The 21343-nt window shown below is 38.2% G+C and overlaps 1 protein-coding gene across 6 annotated transcripts in view; it reads left to right on the top strand.

Annotated features, from left to right (window-relative positions):
• The window catches only part of IRAG2 (inositol 1,4,5-triphosphate receptor associated 2), a 1240358-nt gene that overhangs the window by 409266 nt on the left and 809749 nt on the right, over positions 1-21343 (top strand). For 5 of the 6 annotated variants that reach the window (XM_044087670.1, XM_044087673.1, XM_044087669.1 and 2 more), the window contains exon 17: positions 8217-8309. The exons of the other annotated variant lie outside the window; for it this stretch is intronic. In XM_044087670.1, coding sequence (XP_043943605.1) covers positions 8217-8309 — 93 coding nt within the window. The remainder of the gene's footprint in view (positions 1-8216; positions 8310-21343) is intronic. 6 annotated transcript variants of the gene reach the window in all.

The following is a 21343-nucleotide window of genomic DNA, read 5'->3' as shown; positions in this document are numbered from 1 at the left end:
GGACTGTCGAAGTTTGAGTAGACTTTTATGATGGAAATGTTCTGAACTGGGCAGTTTTGACATTATGGGTGCATGCATTTTGTTTCATTGTTTTCTAGAAAAATGTTCTGAATTGGGCAATTTTGTCATTATTGGTGCATGCGTTTTGTTTCATTGTTTAATAAATTTAAAACACCGTACTGTATTGTACAAGGAATATAATTTAGTACAATCAGGAAGGTGTATCAAAGAGCACATGTATGTTTCATATGCAAGGGGCCTATGATTTGAAAACAGCCCAGAATTAATCTTCATCTGCCACTGGCAAAATGTATTTTCTTTGAATGTGGGTTTCAATTGTTTCAAAGAATGTGAGTTTCAAGGGCAGAGAAATTTTAATGCTAAGTCTGTTTTTATTGTGAGACTGCATTGCTTTGTTTAGCAGATGTCTTGTTGTTTGTGCTGTAAAATACAAAATAAAACTTTCAAATGAAGCCCAAATCATCATAGAAGTAAAGCAGTATGCACATTAGTATTTATGGTAAATGGAGTGAAATAGCCAAGTAATGGATCATTGGAATGGCTACAGGGGGAGGCTCCATTCGACTATGTTGTAAGGGGGAAGGGCGACAAACTCAGCCCCAGCTGAACTATACCTCCCAACTGTCCAGATTTTCAAAGAATGAATAGATTTTTGCTTATTCTTTTTGATTTTGTTCCTCATAAAATTTGTAGTTTTCTGGCAAATCATTTAGGAATTAAGTCACTAAATAATGACACACTGAGTTTCAGACTTCATAACCTTCAGAAAAATACATGCTAAAGACCTGTTATTCTATCAACTGTCTCAGTTTATACAAGAGCAATTTTTAGTACTGTTTATATGTTCCCCCAATATATTTGGCCTTGTCCAGATTTATTGTATTAACAGGTTGAGAGGTGCATGCAAATAAATTGCTTTATAGAATTAGGCATAGCCAAACTTCTCAACTGTCCCCGATTTTGGCTCAAAATGTTGCTTTTCCCCCTAATAATCCCTCTGCAAAATAACAATTTTGGAAGAAAACATGGAGGGTTTACAATTAATAAATAACAGTAATAATGAGAGTTATAGATTACTTTTATTTCAGAAATACATGTAGATTATTTTGTCAGCTGCTCAAGTTAGCAGTACTAATGTTAGTGTCCTTTCTTTGACAGGTTCTCAGCTGTATTGTGTGGCTATTTTATATTTTTGCATCACATTTTTGGTCCATTTTTCATTTTTTTTTTTTTTTTTTTTTTTGAAAGTTAGTGACAAATCATTGAAGGCTGAAGTTAGAAAATAATGGCAGACATTTGAGTTTCAGATTTCATACCTTTCAGAAAATTCATACTAATGCAAGACCTATTCTGTTATCTTTCTAAGTTTATAAGAGCAATATTTAAAATATTTTTGGGCCTTTGTCCTACTTCTATGTATGGCTTTGTCCAGATTTCTTGCTCCGAGGTTGAGAGGTATGACAAAATGTGTCGGGGCCATCACAGTCAGCCAGATACCTTTCAAATTGTGACATTTGCACCCCACTACCTCATGTAGTGACTCTGGATGTGTCCAGGCAAAGCAAGGAGTAGTTATGCAGTGTAAATGTGCAGAGTATCCCCCCATCCAAGGTAGACACAAGTACTACAGTGGCTCTTCATCTGTCCTTGATTATGCAGAATGGTCTGGTTTGTCATATTTTTGTACTGTTGATTTATGCTTATTACTCAAAGTGCCTGTTGCTCTGTGTTTAATTAGCAATGCTTTAATGACCATCAGGTAAGCTTGTCTGAGATTGTAAGATGCAAGTAAGCTTTAATAAGCATACTGTTAAAGAAATGCCAGCATTGAAAGCCTTTCTGTTGTTGCCATGCAGAGAAAACTTAACTAGATAATGTATAAGCCTTGGGTATTGAAATGCATATGATAGTATTTGTAACAAAGGACAGGATTACATTATTTTAAGAAGCTCATTACACTTAGAGACTTCCAGTCATCTCTGCAGGCTTTACCTGTAAACTAAACAGCATGCCAATCGTGTGTAGTCCATAGCCTGTGCAGTAATCCTTTTAAGCAATGTATCTTGAGCTTGTTTCTTATTTGTTTTTCATATTTTACTTTGATCAGGTTTTCCCCATGAAACAAGTAGATAGTTGTCAGACGGCAGGTCTTTTTTGGATAAGAAACATTTTTACAAGTGAGGGTATCACAGAGATTGCTACTTTCAGCATGTTACTTGGTACTTTAATAAAGCTGAATATAAATTATAATTAGAACTGGAGTGCAAGGAAAAGTGGTTTGAGTTGAGTGCTGCTTGTTTTTCTTGTACTTGATTTTGACTGGCTTCCAGTAATGTATTTAAAAAGTAATTTATTTTTTCATGCCTCACAACCTTTTTGTTTCCATCTAGATATTAAGTAAGCTGTCATGCAGTCAATGCATTGAAATATTTTTATTCTTCTACACTTCATTTTGTCTTGATTGGACTCGCATAATGACTGTTTTGCACCCAGGGCAGCATATTTAGTTTTTGTGGTTTTGAGTATAGCTCCTCCCCTTTCTAATTGGCCACACCCCTTCCCAATTGACCCCACCCATTCAGCTATCTCCTGCAGCCCCCCTTTGATTTGAAGTCACCAACTGCCACTGGTAAGTTCACCTTTTAAGCCTATTAATGTCAGTAATTGGTTCCAAAATGGGAATCCAAAGTGATATTCACTAACAGGCATCTGGTTGCTTGAGTAATTCAGTTGATGGAGATTTTTGACATGTTTTAGATGCGATTCATTTTGTTGCATTTGTGATTGGTGTGCTATTAATGACTATGGATATTAAAGATTTTTATATGGTTATTCCACAGGATAGTACTGGGATGGTATGAGAGTACTTCTGTATCAACCACACTGTCAAATGAGCCTTGAAGTGATTTGTGAATTGTTTAGCATCATTTTGGTTAATATATTTGATTTAGTTGTAACAGCAAATTTTATCAATAACCTAGTGACCTTTCTGTTGAGTGTATGGGGACAATTTATCAGGTAGACTTTTGTAGTTCATAAGATTGTATGGTATAATACATTGACAACTTGTTTTTTCATGTGGCGGGGGCATGAAACATATTTGGCCTCCATTGTTTCACATTGTAACAATTTGGTTATTTCTTCTTTAAATTTACAGCCAGATGGTCTAAAGATTTAATTGCTTTTCATTTCATGTGGGTATCAATAATGTACTGAAAGTCCACATTCAGTAATGCTTATGACCGTGCTATATGGGTTGCTTCCCCAAATTCACTAAAGAAGATGCAGGCCATACGTATTTTTAGGCTGTCTTTTGATTACATGATTTTTGAGAGAGAATTAATGATTGTAAAGGATATGTTTTTGGATAAGAGTTACGATAGATGGGTGATTGATAACATTTTTAAATTTTTGTATATTGTAGGCCATGAAATACTCTGCTAGCCTGCCCATTGGAGATTTCTCTAATAACTGTAACATTCTAGACGTTCATGAGGACTTCTTCGGCATAGTCTGGCACTAAGAATTTTTGCATAAGAAAATACATTTTTATAAACAGCAAGGTATACGATAAACATACTTGAAGTATGATTAAAAAGTACACTTCCATGTGGTTTCTGTAAGTCTTGCAAATACACGATGAATAGCCCTTATGCCACTGTTATAATAGGAGCTTAGAAGTGAAAAGAGCATTTTGATTGCACTTCTGTTTTTGAGGTGTACTTAGTCCAATGTAACTGTTGCAATTTTTCTTGCATAGGTAAGAAGTATCACAGGCTGTCTCGGATGAGGTACAAATGGTATTAGAGCAAAACAGTAAACTGTATAAACATTCCAGTTCATGTTATGTTTTTTGAGCAACTTTTCCCTCTTGTCATTTTACAGACTTCTACCCACTGCCCCACATCCATGCTGGGTTCTCTCAGCTGCTTCATTTACCAGACTTACTCTGATATAGCTAGGCCAGTCACAGAACCTAAGGGCATTTTGGGTGTTGCTATTAGCCAGGGTTTTTTATGCTTAGGCCTTCCTCATTGCTAACTGCTCCCACTGCAGTCTTCCTGGTTGCATCTGAGGGGTGGGATGACAATGGGGGTAGAGCTTATCACCCTGCCTCTGCATCAGCCAGGCCCACCCCACTCTTCCTTTCCTTTCCTTGCACATGCCCCCATACAACTTGACATCCCCAGTCTCCACCAGGAATCACAGTCTGGAATGCCCACGTTACTGCCACCCCAATGTTGGGCACAGCTATCCCTCTCCTGCCTCTAGAGCCATTAGTCGCTCTAGCCAATTATCAAACTGGGGCCAGCTAGGCTGTATTCAGGGATTTTATCCCTTTATGCCACTGGAGCTGCTCAATTTATGTTGGTTTTAAAACATTTTCCTTTTTTGTTTTGGATTATGTTGACATGGATTATAAAGGTGTTGATGTTTGATAGACTGCTTGGAATTCAGCTTAAAACCAGCTTGCACGGTAGCTTGAATGATGCAGTCAATATTAAATGGCTATTAAAAGGAAGAAAACCCATGCTTTTTCACATTACTTTTTTATGACTGGTAGTGCATAGACACTTGACTTGCTTGAAGGGTTTTTAAATAGTCTTGTCCCATATTCTTTGTTAAAGTGTTTGCATCAAAGATGAAAAGACTAAACTTTGATATCTAGTCTAGTTTTTTTTTTTTGAATTTTGTTATATGATAGAGGTAAAGAAATTATGGATGTTATGCTTATTTGGAGTAGATGCAAGGCAGGGGGGAGCATGGGGAGAGATGCAAAAGGTTATTAATGGCAGAATGGCTAAAAGAGAAATTCTAAGGCCCAGATGTCGGGGATATTAGAAGACTTGAAATAGACAGAAGAGGACAATGGCTAAGGCAGGGAGCAGTGAGTGAAGGTAATAAGAGGTTGGTAGAAAGAGGTTGGTAGAAAGAGTAAAGAGATGGGATGTAGTATGATGAGGGGGATAGAGGGATAAAAGGGGGGAAGTATTCTATCCTTAGGCCCCATGCTTCCACCCATTACGTCCATTTGTTCTGGCAGAAAAGGAGCCAAGTACTCTCTGGCTAAGTGAGAGCACTACACCCTATCCATTCCTGCCCCAGAAATCCCTATCACTCTGGCGAGGGGAGAAGACTAGGTGGGTAGCCCACCTTCTCACTTCCGGATGCCCCTAGTTAGCTTATCCTAATGGGAAGCTTCCCTCTGCATGCCAACCATTGCCTTAAAATGCAAGCAGTGAGAATTTGCTTACATTTAAAGACTTTTGCAGCATACACTGTTTAATTCCTTGTTTCCAACTATTTGTCCTTTCTGCTGTTACTTTCTGTATCAACGGTAATGTATTTTTGACCTAGAATCTGTTTCATGCAGTTCTTTCAGTAGTTCAGTCATAGTCATACTCAGAACTATGCAAAGAATCATTCTGCACTGAAATAGTTGCATACTAGTATGTACTTCTTGAAAGACTTTACTGTTACTATGATCAGTATTTTTATACAGTACCAAGACTGTGACTGAACAATGAGTGATCATAGTTAACAGTACAGTATTTTAAGTACAGGTTGGTATGTAAGTATTTCAGTATGTGGATGAATATAATAACACCTTTCCAAATTACCTCTGTCTGCTTCAAGAATGGGTTTCATGTTTAGCTGTTGTCCATATTGTTACAGAAGCATTCTCAGATGAGCACTCATCTTCTCTTTAAACAAGTTATCATAAATGACATTAACTCAGAGGGTACTGGAGGTGTAGGCTCTGTTAAAAAAAAAAAAAAAAAGTTTCAGATTGTGCACCCATTCCTCTCAGGGATTCCGCTAGGGATAACATGCTGCCTCATACTGGATTCCCCTTTGGTTTACTGGTGTTAAACATCATGACAGTACAGAGACTGCTGGCTTGAACTCCACTGGGTTGCACCTAAAGTTCCCACAGAGTCATCCTTGGTGTGAGCCAGAGCCACCTCCTTCCCCTGGGATGGGTGAGCTGGCAGTAGTCATTTACCCCCATCCTCCCAGATCAGCTCTTACAGGGACCCAAGCCACTACTGGAACTGTGTTCACCTGCAGTGAAATTAAGAAGCTATATCCCACTAAAACATTGAAATGGCTCAGGCCATCCATTTTTCTTAGTTGGATCCCTTCTTTCCCTGTGGCTGATGGGGTCGAGCTTCAAGTGAGGATGGACTAGCATCTTTGCCTTTTATTGTTGGTTTCTTTTTCTTGCCATAGTTCTGTTTCTTTCAGCATAAGAATGAAAAGTCCCATGCAGTAACTCTGGGCATGTCCATGACCCCTGTTGCACTACCCAGATGATCCTTCTGGATCTGCTGCTCTGTGAACATGTAGCTCAGGATCTGACTCCCAGCTGCTAATAACTATCATTCTCAAAGCGGATCACCTCCAAACACACACCCAAGGAAGGCTAGCTTGATTTCACACGCACATTCCTTCCTCCAATTCAGCTTCTCCACCAGCTAGTCTGTTTGAGTACATCTCATGGGCCTTAGCCAAGGCTTTTATCCCTGTATGCTACAAAACTGGCTAGAGACACTAGGATTAGAAATCCTTGAATCAGAGGTTGGTACTTTAGACTACACTTCAGCTCCAAGGTAAATGCATTTAGCTGTCTGTGATTAAAATTGCAAAAATAGTGACTAAAAATGTCATCCACTTCCCTAACTTGCAGTTGTACAGCTATAAGAAAATTTTCATTTGTTAAACAGGTTAGTGAACTGTTAAGGACCCTTTTCAGCCATGACTCAGGCAATTTTGGCAATTAGCATGAATAAAACTGGCATCAGAATATTGGCATTGTAACAAATATAACAATACTACAAACAGCAGCAGAACATAAATGTCACCGACAGCAGAATGCAAACTTTGTTACGTATATAAATAAGACTTCAAACAGGCAAATGTAAGCATAATCGATACACAGTGACGATACAGAATGCAGGGATTTTGCATGGTACACATGTGCATGTATCAACACTGGCAGAAAGGGAGTGATTCCATGAAGATATTAGTTTCTAGCAAGTCTTAAGTTAGAAAGTAGTAAAGGAATGGTAATTCCTGTACTTTCGTAATAGCACACACTGTATGATGGTGTAAGCTGTAGAAAGCAACCATACCTTAGGTGTGGAGCACCAGACTGAAGAACAGAGCTAGCTTCTTCCTTAGGTGAGGGGAACGGACTTTGGGTTTTTTTTTTTTTGCTCGTTAACTTTGAGTCGAGAGTAGCCAGGAATTAGATGAGCAACCTACAGCTGGTTTCATATGGTTGAGAAATACTGAAAATAAGTAATATATTTTAGATGCCGGGCTGTTTCAGTATGCTTAGGTCTAAGTGAAACAAATACTGGTTTGTATGCCTCTGCATAAGCAGAATTAAGATTAGATTATGGCCTTCAGTTATGTGCCACACTTAAATTGTGAAGACAACATGTTTTGAAATAATGGGAGGCTGTAATGTATGCTAGTACTGGAGGCAGTTGCCATCCACCACCTTATAGACCAAGTCAAATAAGTAGCACCAAGACTGGTTCAACAATTTGCACTTTCACACCCATCCTGTTCTGTTGGGTGTGACATACCTCTCAACTGTACAGATTTTTTCAGAATTTCCAGATTGTTGACTAATTTTTAGTCTGTTTCTCATACAATTGTGGTTTTCTGGCAAATCATTGAGGACTGAAGTCAGAAAATGGCACACATTTCAGTTTCAGACTTCACATCTTTCAGAAAATTCATGCTAATGCATAACCTGTTCTATCCACTTTCTAAGTTTGTAAGAGCAATATTTAAAAAGTCCCTATTAGGTCTTTGTCCACCCATTATTTGTGCCTTTGTCCAAATATCTTGTGGTTGAAAGGTATGTGAACACTTAGTAATTGCAAAGTGTCTGTTTAATATGTAGAATAATAACTTCATCATTTTCATTGATAGTTCCTGTTTTGTACAGATGTCGATATTTATTTCAAGTGTAAATGCAGATTAAGCTGCTTGTCCTAGAGTGTGAAGTCATTTTAAAGGACAGTTATTTTTTAACTCATGAAGTGTTCGCATTAGCTTTCATGGAATTTGAAAGCAATTGAAAGCAATATTCAGTCCACTGCTTAACTGGTTTAACTAGAATTGTTGATGCTGACGGTTTTTTTTTTGACATGGGTCTATTTCTCACTTTTGTGCAGTATATAAAGTTTTCAGAAGACTCTGAATTTCTAGACGTTTGCTTACAACAATTAGCAGAGACAAATCAATCCAATCTAGGAAAGAAGCTTGAGGTAAGCCCACTCTGTACTACATATTTAGAATCATTTTCTTTCACTTTCTCCTGTGGTTTTATGTAGGTTTTATGTGCAATTTGGTCTCTGCTGTCTGTATTCTGCAATCATTTTCCTAATGGCTGTGATACTGGCTCTTCTGTTAGCAAATAAGTGCTTCTAGTTTTATCACCTTGCTTTGATACTGTTTGATAAAGATCTCTGGCTGTTACTTTATTTAAATATGCCTTTCTCTTTTTTCATTCATGGCACATAGAGCAGGCTGTGGTTAACATTTAACTGTTTTTTTTTCCCTTGGGTTCTTTCGTAATTGTATAGTTTCATTTAAAGACAAAGATGTGTATGTGCTTATTTGTGTCCCCCAAGTCTTTTAAGAGCAAATACAGCAGACCTTGCAAATGTATCTTTGTTCTTCGAGGTCAGTGCATGTCATAGGAGGACTCTGGTATTATATCTGCTACTGTAGAAGTAGTACATTACTGATCATGTGCACCTCTCTAACCTTGAAAAATATTGTCCATTAGGAAACAATGGACCCAAGTGCAAAACAGGCTTCAAAACACAAATTAATGGTGTCCACTTGCAACACCATTCTGTACTTCCCAAAGCTGGAGATAGTGTTCTCGGGCCACATGTCATCATCATGCCTGCACTGTAACTTCTTCCTGGTGATGCCTGTAACTGAGGTCAGTACCTCATCCAGATCATACCAGGTATCATTTGTGAACATCGTAGGGTCCCAGCATGTGCTCACTGAACTGGTTATGAAGAAAGACTTGCTGTCCTTTATGCACCATGTAGGTGCTGTCAGGCAGGCACTAGCAAAAAACTGCCATTATACCTATTCACCTCAGAAAGTGGTCTCACTGAAATGATAGCCTGTAACTTAAATTTTCAGTGTAATTTCTGAATCACAAGTAGTGTCAGTGCCTTAGCTGACTCATTTGGTGCCTGGTGTTGCTGCCTTATCTGGCATCCCACAACTCTGAATTGATGAGCAAAAAAAAAAAAATAAGGTCCATTCTTCTATTTGGTGTTCCTCTGTTTTATGTAAAGGAGGCATGACAGATCCTAACACCCTATGTCCTCACTCTGTGTGCAACAGGAAAAAGAAAACAAAGGTCCTTTCTCTGATCACTCTTTCCTTGCTAAGGTAGCATGCCAGATAATATGATCAGACACACTTTCCCTGCTGCCAGATCGTAATGCCCTCCCTGTGTACTGTTCAACCTCAAGTTTATACAAGGAGAAAAAAATTGAAAACTAAGTTTGCCAATCACTTCCCCTGATACCTAACGGCCATGGCAGCTGCCCTGTTTGCCTCATCCTAGCTGTGTTTCTGAGTAGTGCGCTATGCATCTATGAAGCAGCACAACATGTGTACATAGAGGGCTCGTATTCATGAATTTGTGTCTATAAGCAGGCAGACACAAGCATAGGCAGCTCCTTGAGTAGCAGATGCATGACAGCAAAATAAAGTGATTCATAAACATTCATGCAACCTGATCTAATTTGCCTGTGTTTCAAACACAGAGGTATGAAACTGCAGTGTATTACAGTACCACCACCATTGTGTTGAGTTTTTTATTTTTATTTATTTATTTAACATTTGCTGACTGGGAAAAGTCCGACTAGGTTCCACAGAGCCTGTTTTCAGCGGAGGCCCGGGGAGAAATGCTCCAGATGCATGTCTTTGGAATGTGGGAGGAAACTGGAGTACCCGGAGGAAACCCACGTGAACACAGGGAGAACATGCAAACTACACACACAAGGCACCCCAGCCAAGAATCGGACCAGAGAACCTCTTGCTGTGAGGCAGCAATGTTAACCGCTGCACCACTGCGCCGCCCTATTGGTCATCTATACTGGATATCTGACTAACTGTGTTAGGAGGAATTGTAACATATTCTGGGCATGTGTGCAGCTCTGAGGAAGAACAAAGTATTCTGAAAGTGCACAATAAGCTTATTTTGGCTTTCCTTCTGAAGGGTGGTGCACCCCTGCACTGGATGTCACACAAATGGCTAGCAGTATGACTGAGTACTTGCAAATGTATATTGCTTGTAGACTGAGTGGGCAACAAATAGCTCATAATATCAGGGCAGCCAGTCCTTGTATATGACTGTCATTGTGTAGTGAGCTTATGGCCTGCCTTATCTGTATGTTGTCAAAAAAAAAAAAAGTCAGATTTAAAGTGTGGTGGATACAACTACACAAAATAAAATCCAAAAACCGCAGTTTTAATGTAGATGCAAAGCTTTCAGTTATCAAGCACCCTTCACCCTTTCTCAGTGCTATTAAAATTCAAGGAAAATGACTCCTTTTAAATAATACATACTTAATGACACAGCCAATCAAAGACTTAATTTAAAGTAATATAAAAAATATATAACAATACAAGTATAAAACATATATATAATACAGTTCATTTTAATTGTATTGTTATATTTTTTATATTGTTTAAATTATTTGTGTTTGATTGGCTGTGTCACTAAGTATGTGTACAGTAAGATAAGAGAAAAAACAATACACAAGTTTAAGAATTTTCACTCTGGCATATTTACTGATGAGGTAACAAGGAGCTCTTCATGTATTAAAATGACTGGGCATGAGTGTGCTGCTAGTTTCAGATCATTAGCCATTATCAAAACCGTGACACTTGCATTCCTTCATAAAGGATTCTGCCTAACTTCTTTCTTACAGTACTTAGGTTTTGAAGTTCAGGGATATTTTTTGGCAGAGTGTACCAGGCTGCTAGAGCAACCTTTGAGAACACGTTTTTTTTCTGTTGCCTTGGAAATGGTGGGCCTTATGAGTGATGCAATATTATCTGTAGGTGAACAAGGAGAGTAAGTTTTCTCTCGGATGTGGTTTGCTTGTTAAAAGGAGGGGGGCAGTAGGAGCAGTTGAGCTATGATCACACAGATACCAGAGTCATAGTCTGAGATTCTGGAAGTCCACCGCCATTTTGGAGGGACATCCACCCACAGCACAGTATGAAGGTGTGACCTCACCCAACGATATACATCTCTGAATTTCCACAGTCAAGAATATTAGACTTGACCCCCAACAGTTTGGCTTTATTGAAGTTTAGATCTCGTCTGCTAAATCTCATAGACTTCTCTGAAAAGGTTACAGAGACTGTAGATGGTGTCTGCTGGTCTCATACAAAATCTAAACACTTTAAAAGTTGTCCATATGTGGTCAGATGAATAGCAGACTGGTTGGAGGGAAGAACCCACACAGTGCTGGTTCCAGGCACCTGATCAGAAAATATGAAAGTGATTAGGAATGTCTCAAGGGTGTGTGCTGGGACCTCTTCTTTTTGGCCTTTACTTCTCAGATCTTAAAGTAGAGAGCCAAGACCTGTTGCTTACAAAGCTTGCAGATGTCTTTAAACTGGAGTTTGTTCTTAATTCATGCTCTGACACCTAGACCCTCCAAAATGAGCTCTACCTTGTAAAGTCTTGATGTACTTAAAAGCAGGCTGAATGTAAATGTTAAAATGCACGGTATCATCACTTTGGATTGACACTACAAAAAAAAGTGGAGCCTAGTACCTAGCAACCTAGGGTGATGATTCACACTCTTGACCATTGTGACAATGGTTGTTAGGAAATCCTTCTATTTAACACAGCTAATTTCCACAGGAGTATTATCAAGATCTAAAGAGGTAATAACGCCACATACTTTGCATTGATCAGACCATTTATGAATTCAGTGTCCTCTTCTGGAATTATCAGAATTTATCAAGTTTTAGAAAGACTCCAAAGGTTCCTTAGCAAAAAGATCACAGACCTAAGGTTTTTGACCAATCAAAAGAAGTTAAAAGCTATATCCCTTTATTAAGTGTGTTACAGACTCTTGAAGTGAGATATCATCACTGGCAGATAAATAAAACATGGTGCAGGGAAAGGTTTATAGCCCAGAGCCTACCTAAAATCTTTAATAAACTTCCCCTGCATGTTAACACGTGCAACTATCATCTTGTAAATATAACTTAGATGACTCGATGGATCTTTCACAAATTTATTCCAAGATTAATGAATATGGTCCTCCTGGGGAAAGGAGGTTCAGTCTTTGGGGATGGTACTGGCAAGGTGTAGGTAGTCATAAAAGTCAATGACCTTAGAATATCTATGAATCTGTTGGTGTCAGAGCATTAGCCAGATATAATAGGAATATATGAAAATTTTGTAAAAAATCATGTCCTCCTTGCTTGCTATTTTATCAGATTTACTGGCACAATAAAATTGGTAATATAGCTGGGTAAAGAGAAAAAGCTTTTATTATTAAAAAAAAATCAGTATCCATAGTGAGGGAAAACTCATGGATACTGGCAAACACTCCAGAGGTTGGGAGGATGGCCTAATGGTTAAGGTGTTTGCCTTACAAACACAAGGTGCAGGGTTTGAGTTTCACAAGGGATAATTGGCTAGGCTTAAAATGGCTCGCAATGGCAATTAGCCTAGTACTAATCTATGGACCTGTGAACCTATAAGGAACAATGTAGCAGGTGTGTGTGTGTATATGTATATATATATATGTATGTGTGTGTGTATATATATATATATATATATATGTGTGTATTTATTTATATCTATCTATTTATACATGTATGGGAGTTGCTGCTTTTGTCAAATGCCTGTATCATTGATGTGACATCTGGTTAATATCCTACAGGGCTTAAAACCAGAGTCAGTAATTAAGGAGCCACGGTCCTCACTACTGGCTCCAGTGTGGGAGCATCACGAAAAATACCAGACCACACCAGTATAATTCCACAATTTCCCTTAAGAGCACAACAGGAACACTCTCTATTTCCTGGGACTGGACTATATACCTCTGTCCACCCCATGTGTATTCTCTTATTCTACTCTTCAGAGCAATGTGTTCCAGTTTAAGACCTCTGACTCTCACTCAAAATAAATTCAAATCTCACACACACAGAACACTTATGAGAATCCTGCCACAGATTTCCAGCTTTGTCCTCTCCCCAATACAAATGGTAAACACTGCCACCAGAGTCAGACAAATCTACATGCCCTTCAAAGATTGATCAATTATAAATTTAATATCAAAATAAATGACCAGAAGCAGCCAGGCATTCTGGTTGACCTGGGGAGTATCAAATAGGTATAAACACACACTAATCTCTGAAGAATACATTGATTGTCCAGCCACAATGTAAAGTAATAAAAAACCTTTAATAATGAGTAAAATGGTTATTAAAAAAATGTAAATCAATAACTTTCAATAAACACTAGAATTCAATCACCAGAAATATAAAATTAAACTGTAGGATGGAAGTTCATCATCTTAGAAAAAGTCTATCTAAATAACTAAACTTTCCTAATCTAACTAGAAAATATTGTCCCTGATCTAATCTAAAACATAACAGCAAGGAAGAAGCAGGCTTACAGTTTTTTGATGAGTCCTTTTTCAAGTATCCACTGCAGAGCACTGTAAGCACTGTAACGGACTGCAACTCTTAATTAACTGCTCTTCAACTGACTTCAGCAGTCTCTTTAGTCCAGGTTAACAGTCTCAACTGTCTTGTTTAAAAAAAAAAATCAGCTGTTTGAAAAAGTCCTTTTTCCTGTCAGTCATCTGTTCAAATAGTCACATAGCAACCAGGAACATTCTAATGGCATCCTCTATTGATCAGCTGATTCTCCACAGACAGTTTGTACTTTAGAATCTCCCTCACAAACATGTGCAATTAGAAATGTATCAAAACACTGACAGATTCTTTAAACATTTTGTATAAACAAGGAAATGCTCAGCATTTTAAAAACTATTTACATTTTCACAATTAGACATGCTGGCTTAAAATACAAGTTAATCTGAGAATATACACATCTTCTGCCAGACATGCTAACACAGATGACAGTGTGTTCATTTTCTTCACAATGACATCTGTTTAGTTGACAAAATTTGATTGATAAAATTGATGCCAGTATGGTGGTGGTGGGGGGGTCTCGCATTTCTCTGGGTTGAGGAATATGCCCTTTTCTGGGTATTGTGTGACTTCCGAGTTAAATTCAGCAGGGCTGTAGAGGTATTCCTCATGCATGCTTAATATATATATAGATTGATAGATATAGATGTGTGTGTGATTCACAATATTCTTTCTCCTTCCTGTAATAAGTTGCTTGCTATCTCCATAGGCCAGATAAAGTGACACCTAAAAGGAGTGCAATTATTATGAGTGACATTTTTTCTACATCTAAGACACTTTACGCTTAAGTTTTGCACTATGTAAAATTGCACAGCTAATTTGCTTCCTCAACTCATTTGCACGAAATGACTCACTTCTTAACGGTCTAATCACAAGTATACCTCTAAAATTCTGAGTCAGTCTGTGATCTGCAGAACTGGTATTAATTTTGCTCTTATATTTTCAGTTTTGCTACTAAAGATGTAAACAAGCAGGAATGGCTTCTCTTCCTAATAGCTTTTGGCAAGTGCTCAGTAATGTACTAGACTTTGACCACTATAAAGGGATCATTTCACCCCACTTCATATTTCTACTTTGTGGAAATAGAGCAAGTTATATATAAAACTTTCCTTCAGCTTCAATACTCAGCTAGCATTTAACAGTCCGAATTGTATTAACCTGCATAGCCCTTTGGAGAAACTTGTAAAAAACTAACCTTAATCCCATACTCTCACCCCTCCAATACTATGCATAGCATTTCCTATAACTGTCAAACCTCTGCCATGAATTTACAGCCTCTTCCTAATGTCTGGAAATGTTTCTTGCCATTTCAAGCATGGCCTGTTGCACCTCATCCCCAGTCAGGAAAATTTTATACCTATATCCATCTGGAAATATATACACTGAAATAGCCAAGCATGTGAATAAATATCTACCTCTAATTGTCTATCAGCATGGCTTTAGGGAAAGCCACAATGCATTTGACAGTACTGTATGCAATTGCAGATAAGATATGTACTAATAAGGAGAAGGGGTTTAAGCTCAGCCAAGTTATAAACATCAGCACATGGGTACCAAACTGGCTGTTAAGCTATCTTGCAAACAGGGTTTTGAAGTTCAGAGTGGGGCCATTCTGTCTAAAATAGGTACCTTCGCTTTTGGCATTCCACGAGGATCTGTAAAGGGACCTCTGATGATGATAGATTCAGAGAAATTTCAAGGCAGAATCTGTGAACCATAATCACCTTACCATTATCCAGTATCATAGAGTACTTCCTACCTTAAGGACAGCAAAACATGCCATCCTGGGAGGAATTTGAATGCCCATCCAATTCCCATTGTCTTTCTTAAAAGAAGCAAGGGTACCTACTCTCAACTTCTTGCTCAAGAGTTGGGGACAAAGGCCCAAAGTCAGGACAATTTTTCAGTATTGCTTTAATTCACTAAAAAAGTTAAACAGGTTTTGCATCAGCAGGTATTGTTCTGAGCAATATGAAGTAGGAAACTCAACTTTTGACATTAGCTGACTGTAATCCACAATAATTGACCAGAAAATTAAATTGTACGTGGGACTTTCTGCAAAATCAGAAAGAGTTGAGTGGTATGTGGAGGGTGTCAGTCTATCTATATGTTGTTTAGTTGACCCCACTTTGTGCCCTCAAAGACTTAAAAACACCAAATATATGTGTCAAAAACTGTTTATTTTAGTTTTGCAAATTCATATTACTTCAGTAATGCTGTCTTATCCATCTGCAGCTTCTGCCTTCCCCTTCTGTCTTCGATATTTCTGAGCATCAGTGTTTTCTCTAGTGAACATTTTGTTACATAATGTGGACAAAGTGTGTTTTATTTTTTTACAGTGAACAGTTTGGGTTTATTTCCTTAAGTACTGATGAATTTGATCATCTTGTAGTTCATGGAATTCTCAAGAGTTTTCTCCATCACCACAGGTCAAATGCATCGGTTTTCTGATGTATATGTACATATACAACAGAAGGGTATCCCAGAGATGGAGGAAACCTTTAGTATGCTTGTCTCATTTGTTGATGCAGATTACAGTGGAGAGACAGTGTTTCTGAAGTCATTTGTTTTATGGAGGTGTGAGATCAAGGAGTGTTACATCATCATGAAATACTAGATACACAACTCCACCTTACAAGAGTCTATAAAAGACAGAAGTATAGGGATAGAGCTTCAAGTCTGCCTTGTCTGCTAAGGGTCTTTCTTCTGATGAACTTCTTACTTAGGAACTTCTGAGGTTTTTCTGTCATTGTGGGGTGTGTGTGGATAGATGCATAGTAAAAGGGGCTTTATATTCTGTAACTGTCCTGATCAGTGCAGAGCACCAACATTTTTAGTTACTAATTAAGCTAGATAGAATGATTCCCTGACTACTGCCACTATGTGGTGGATAAGAGAACTGATTATTTATAAAGATGCGAAGACTGCTGATGACTCTTATTAGTCTAGGGTGAAGTATTGACTATACTGTAAGCTGCTGTCAAGGTTTGTTTACCAAAGGTGACAGTGCTATACTTTAAGCCTGTTTTTAATACAACACTACTTTTATTGTTTTGCTCTTGCTGTACCAGCATATTACCAGATGCGCAAATAACAAACACTCTGCTTGCAGACACTGGCAAATTTAGTTAACTATTTGATTTATTTATTGGCATTTGATTACTGAGAAAGTCCGACTGAGTAGAAGCCCATTTTTAGCAGAGGTCCAGGGAGAACATTTCCAAACGCTTATGTTTAGGTATGTGGTTTGAAGACCTCAGAAGTAGATTCTGAACTGAAGAAGTCTTTATGTTGAACATGAGGAATGTCAGTAGTCGTTTTGATGTGGCACTTGCCGTTGGTTAAATTGGTCATCCAGTTTTTTTTTTAAGGATGTACATTTAGGCCATTAAGCTTACTTACATTTCCAACATGGAGATTGTCAAATGCCTTGACCTGGATGTACTGAATGAACTACATGTCTGCTATTTACATCTGCTGTGACTGACTTGAAGTTTATTAAATTAATAGACATGATCCCACTTTGACAAAATTGTATTACTGTGTGGGTCTAGAGCAATAACATTTTATCAGAGTACATGAAATTCACTACATTTTTCATGGCTTTGCATTAGGCTTCTTAGGCTGATGGATCTATAGTTCCTGGCACCTGTGGTGGGGCCGTTCTTTAATGAATGGAAGGACAAAATGTTGGCCAGTTTCCACTCCTCAGGAAAACTGTCTGTGGCTGTCCTTAAGTGGAGCAGTTTTAGGATGGGGTCCGAGCAGGGTATGTTTCTTGCTGTTCATTTATCAAGCAGATAAACTTGTCAGAGCCCACAGAGGTAGTAGTTTTTAGCTTTGAAGACTGCATTTCAGACACATTCCCTATAATCTGAATGGACTTGGGAATTTGTGGCACTACCATTAACTGCACGTGTATTAGCAGAATCTTAAGGTTGGAGTGGTAATACCTTTATAAATGAGTTCAGAGCTATGTTGTATTTAATCATCTGATGTGATTAAAGAAGGATTTATGATTATCCTTTGCTTCATATGCTAATTTTAGTATGGCCTGTTTTGGTTTTCCTTATAGTGATATTTTTACTGATGTTTTTCATACTCTAATGTTGGTAGGTTTTGATTTATTATAACACCATTTTTTTTTTCTTAGAGCTCATTGATGTTGGCATTCCACCAAAAGGTGACTTATGTTTACATTCCTGATCTGCTTGATTGGGACTGCTTGGTTTATGCAGCTTTAGATAGGAGTAAAATGTTTGGCATATCTGATATCTGAGGGTACATGGGGATTTGAAATTTTGTAGATGAATTTTGAGAACTCGTGTATCATGCATGTTTAAAATTTGCAAGCTATGAGGTTCAGCTCTGAGCATGCTCAGTATAGTGTTGGCATTCTGATTTTCCAATTTAAGGTGTCAATATATATATATATAATATGGGTCCACCTGAAAACTCCAAAAGTCCACAATGCCGACAAGGAGAACACCGACACTGGAAGAGTGACAATGGAGAAGACCGAAAGTTGAGAATCCCGATGTTGAAAACACCGACATGTAAAGGTAAGTGTGCGATAGGGACTGACGTTAGGGTCAGAGTGTGGGTAAGGCAAGTGTGTGATAGTGACGGACGTTAGGGTAGGGTGCGGGTCAAGTAAGTGTGTGATAGTGATGGAGTTTAGGTTTAGGGGTGGGTTAAGTGAGTTAGGGTGTGGGTAAGGTAAGTGTGTGATAGTGACTGACTTTAGGTTTAGGGCGGGTTAAGTGAGTTAGGGTTTGGGTGCGGCTAAGGTAAGTGTGCAATAGCGACGGACCTTAGGGTTTGGGTTAAGGTTAGTGCATAGATAGTTGTGTATGTAAGGTTTAGTGTAGGTTTGTAAGGTTTTTGGTGTGATTGTGATGTGTGTTTTTCGGGAAAGGTATTTGTTTTGTTGATTGTCGGGATTGTGGTTTGTCGGGCATGTGAAGTTTCGTGTTTTTGAACTTTCGATTTTGTCGTGTCTGTTATTTCATTGTCTGTGTTTTGGCGTGTCGGTGTTATCAGGTAGACCCATATATATATATATATATATATATATATATATATATATATATATATATATATATATATATATATGTATATATAGATTCACTTTATATGCTCGAAATCCTGAAATATCAAATTTCAGAATCTCGAGCCCATAAAGCAGAAAGGCTAAAACTTTGAACACCCAGAAGCGTGAAATTCAAAATCGTGACTTCTATACTACACACACACACACACATACAGACACCTTCATCCCCACAAACAAATACACAACTCCATCCTATGTACAAGCAGGGGGGGCTGAGCCTCCCTGCACCCCCCATGTGGGGGGGGGGCTGCACCTTCCAAACACCCCCTACTTAAATATACTAACTCTAAGGTCGCACTTCATACACAAACACACGAAACACCACCACACAAGCTACATCCCCCTCGTGCACACACACCACAGTAACAAAACATACTAACACACACTACAGCCCCTACCCAAAACCCTTAAAACATACACACTTACCTGAATCCACGAACTGCAACACCAGAGCCACTAATTCAACATCTCTGAAATGCGAGATTTTGAATTTCCCACTTCCCAGTTCAATGTTTTAGCCTTTCCACTTTATGGGCTCGAGATTCTGAAATTCGATATTTCAGGATTTTGAGCATATAAAGTGTTTCCATAGATATATATATATATATATATATATATATATATATATATATATATATATATATATATGTATGTGTGTCTACTTTGAATGAACAAAATCCCACTTGCCCAACTTTCTAAACACTGAGACAACATCACTGACAACACATTTGAATTACTTACCTGGAGTTTAGCCAGTGTTCTGAGAGGTCATTCAAATGTGGTTTTGGCTAAGTTGTCTCAGTGGTTAGAAATTCTGGTAAGTGGTATTTCATTCAAAGTAGACCTATATATGTGTGTGTAGATAAATGTTTCAGTCAATATCAGTACATGTAAATCTCACCATTTACAAAAGTCGAGATTAAAAGCTTGATTTTTCCAAACACCGACACTGTACTATGCACATGCCAATCGACAATCTCAATACATGCAAAAATTTATGAAAAAAATAGATTAAACCATTTTTTGCAAGGAGTAAGTCCTCCTGTGCACCCCCATGTGTGAGGAACTGTGCCCTCCACTCCCTACTTAATTATATACAGTATACTAACTCCAAGATCACACAATCTTGGAGAAAGGGCATATTTCCCTAGCACAAATATTTTATCTTTAACACCTGTTGATCAGTTTAGTGATAAAATTTTGTTAGCCAAACAGATGACCTAAGGTAGTCTGTCAACTTCAGTACATGTGAACACATACACAAAAAAAAAAAATATATATATATATATATATATATATATATATATATATATATATATATATATATAGTCTTTGAATTCTGAAGTTTTCATTGTGATGGATTTAGATGCACTAAAGGAATACTGTTTTTTGGTCAGATTTGAACGCAGAATGTGATAGCTGTAGGAGTAGTGCAGGTAGGTGCAAAGTTAATGAGGGTGAGCCAGAAAAGTTTTTAATCCCTAGCTAGCTCCATGACATGTAAAACCCTGAATTCTGCACAGGTAATTTGAGTTTCGTTAACAGCTCTGTAGACTATTGGAGTTGACCAGAGAGGATGGGATTGCATGACCATTGCTACCTCAACCATCCCAGGTAGTTGGAAGGCATATTAGCTTACCACAAGTGTGACACTTTGTGAGGGTACTAGGTGTTGCTCAGTGGAGACCGAGAAAATTGAGCCTGTGGAGGCAAGTTGGTTAGCCACCAGTAAGCCAAGGCAAATTCAACATGTGGAAGCATGCTTCCCATGGGTGACTGCAATACTTGGCTTGATAGAAACACCAAGGGGGAGAAGGGTGCTTCCAATGTGGGGAGGATAAGCTACCCCCTTTGGCCAAGCTAACCCACTCCCTACCACCTAGGTCTCATTGCTGTGCAAAAACAGCTGTTTAGAATTCCCAGACAGGATTGAAGGACCTTTGGGCCCCGACTAGCCTTGGAATGCCTAGCTCTCATGCCCCCGAATTAATGTGCCAGTTGGACTTTCAAAATAGCGCCATTAGGTAGGATCCTGGAGGAAGAGCAAAAATTAGATTTTGATCTGTAGTCAACAAGCCTGAGTATTTGTTCAAGGGGATTAGCTTTTAAGTGTAAGAACATTTTGCCATAACTAACCTTTATGATGTAGGTGTTCCATTTAATATGTGAATGGCTTAAGAATCATCAAAAAGGTGCTTTTATTTGAAGTACTTCAGTATGCACACTTAAAAATCTTTCATTTTCCTTTAGGATCATGGAAGGTATTCTATAACAGGCTATGAACTGATAATATGCCTTGTTTAGGGTAATTTGCATATTGGTAAAATCTGTTGTGAGTTGTAGGGAAAATGTCTAGAAATAATTGGGCCTCTGGCAAGTATCAGTATTCCCCCACAGTTTACAGCAGACCTGAATGTCTGATAGGAAATGAAAACTGATAATAAAGGAGGGCTATCTTTA

This window comes from Protopterus annectens, chromosome 11.part0 (assembly GCF_019279795.1).
Source record: "Protopterus annectens isolate FY-2018-M chromosome 11.part0, PAN1.0, whole genome shotgun sequence".
Classification (NCBI taxonomy): Eukaryota; Metazoa; Chordata; order Ceratodontiformes; family Protopteridae; genus Protopterus; species Protopterus annectens.
The sequence above is the reverse complement of the archived record's forward strand: the minus strand, read 5'-3'. Positions and strand labels throughout refer to the sequence as shown.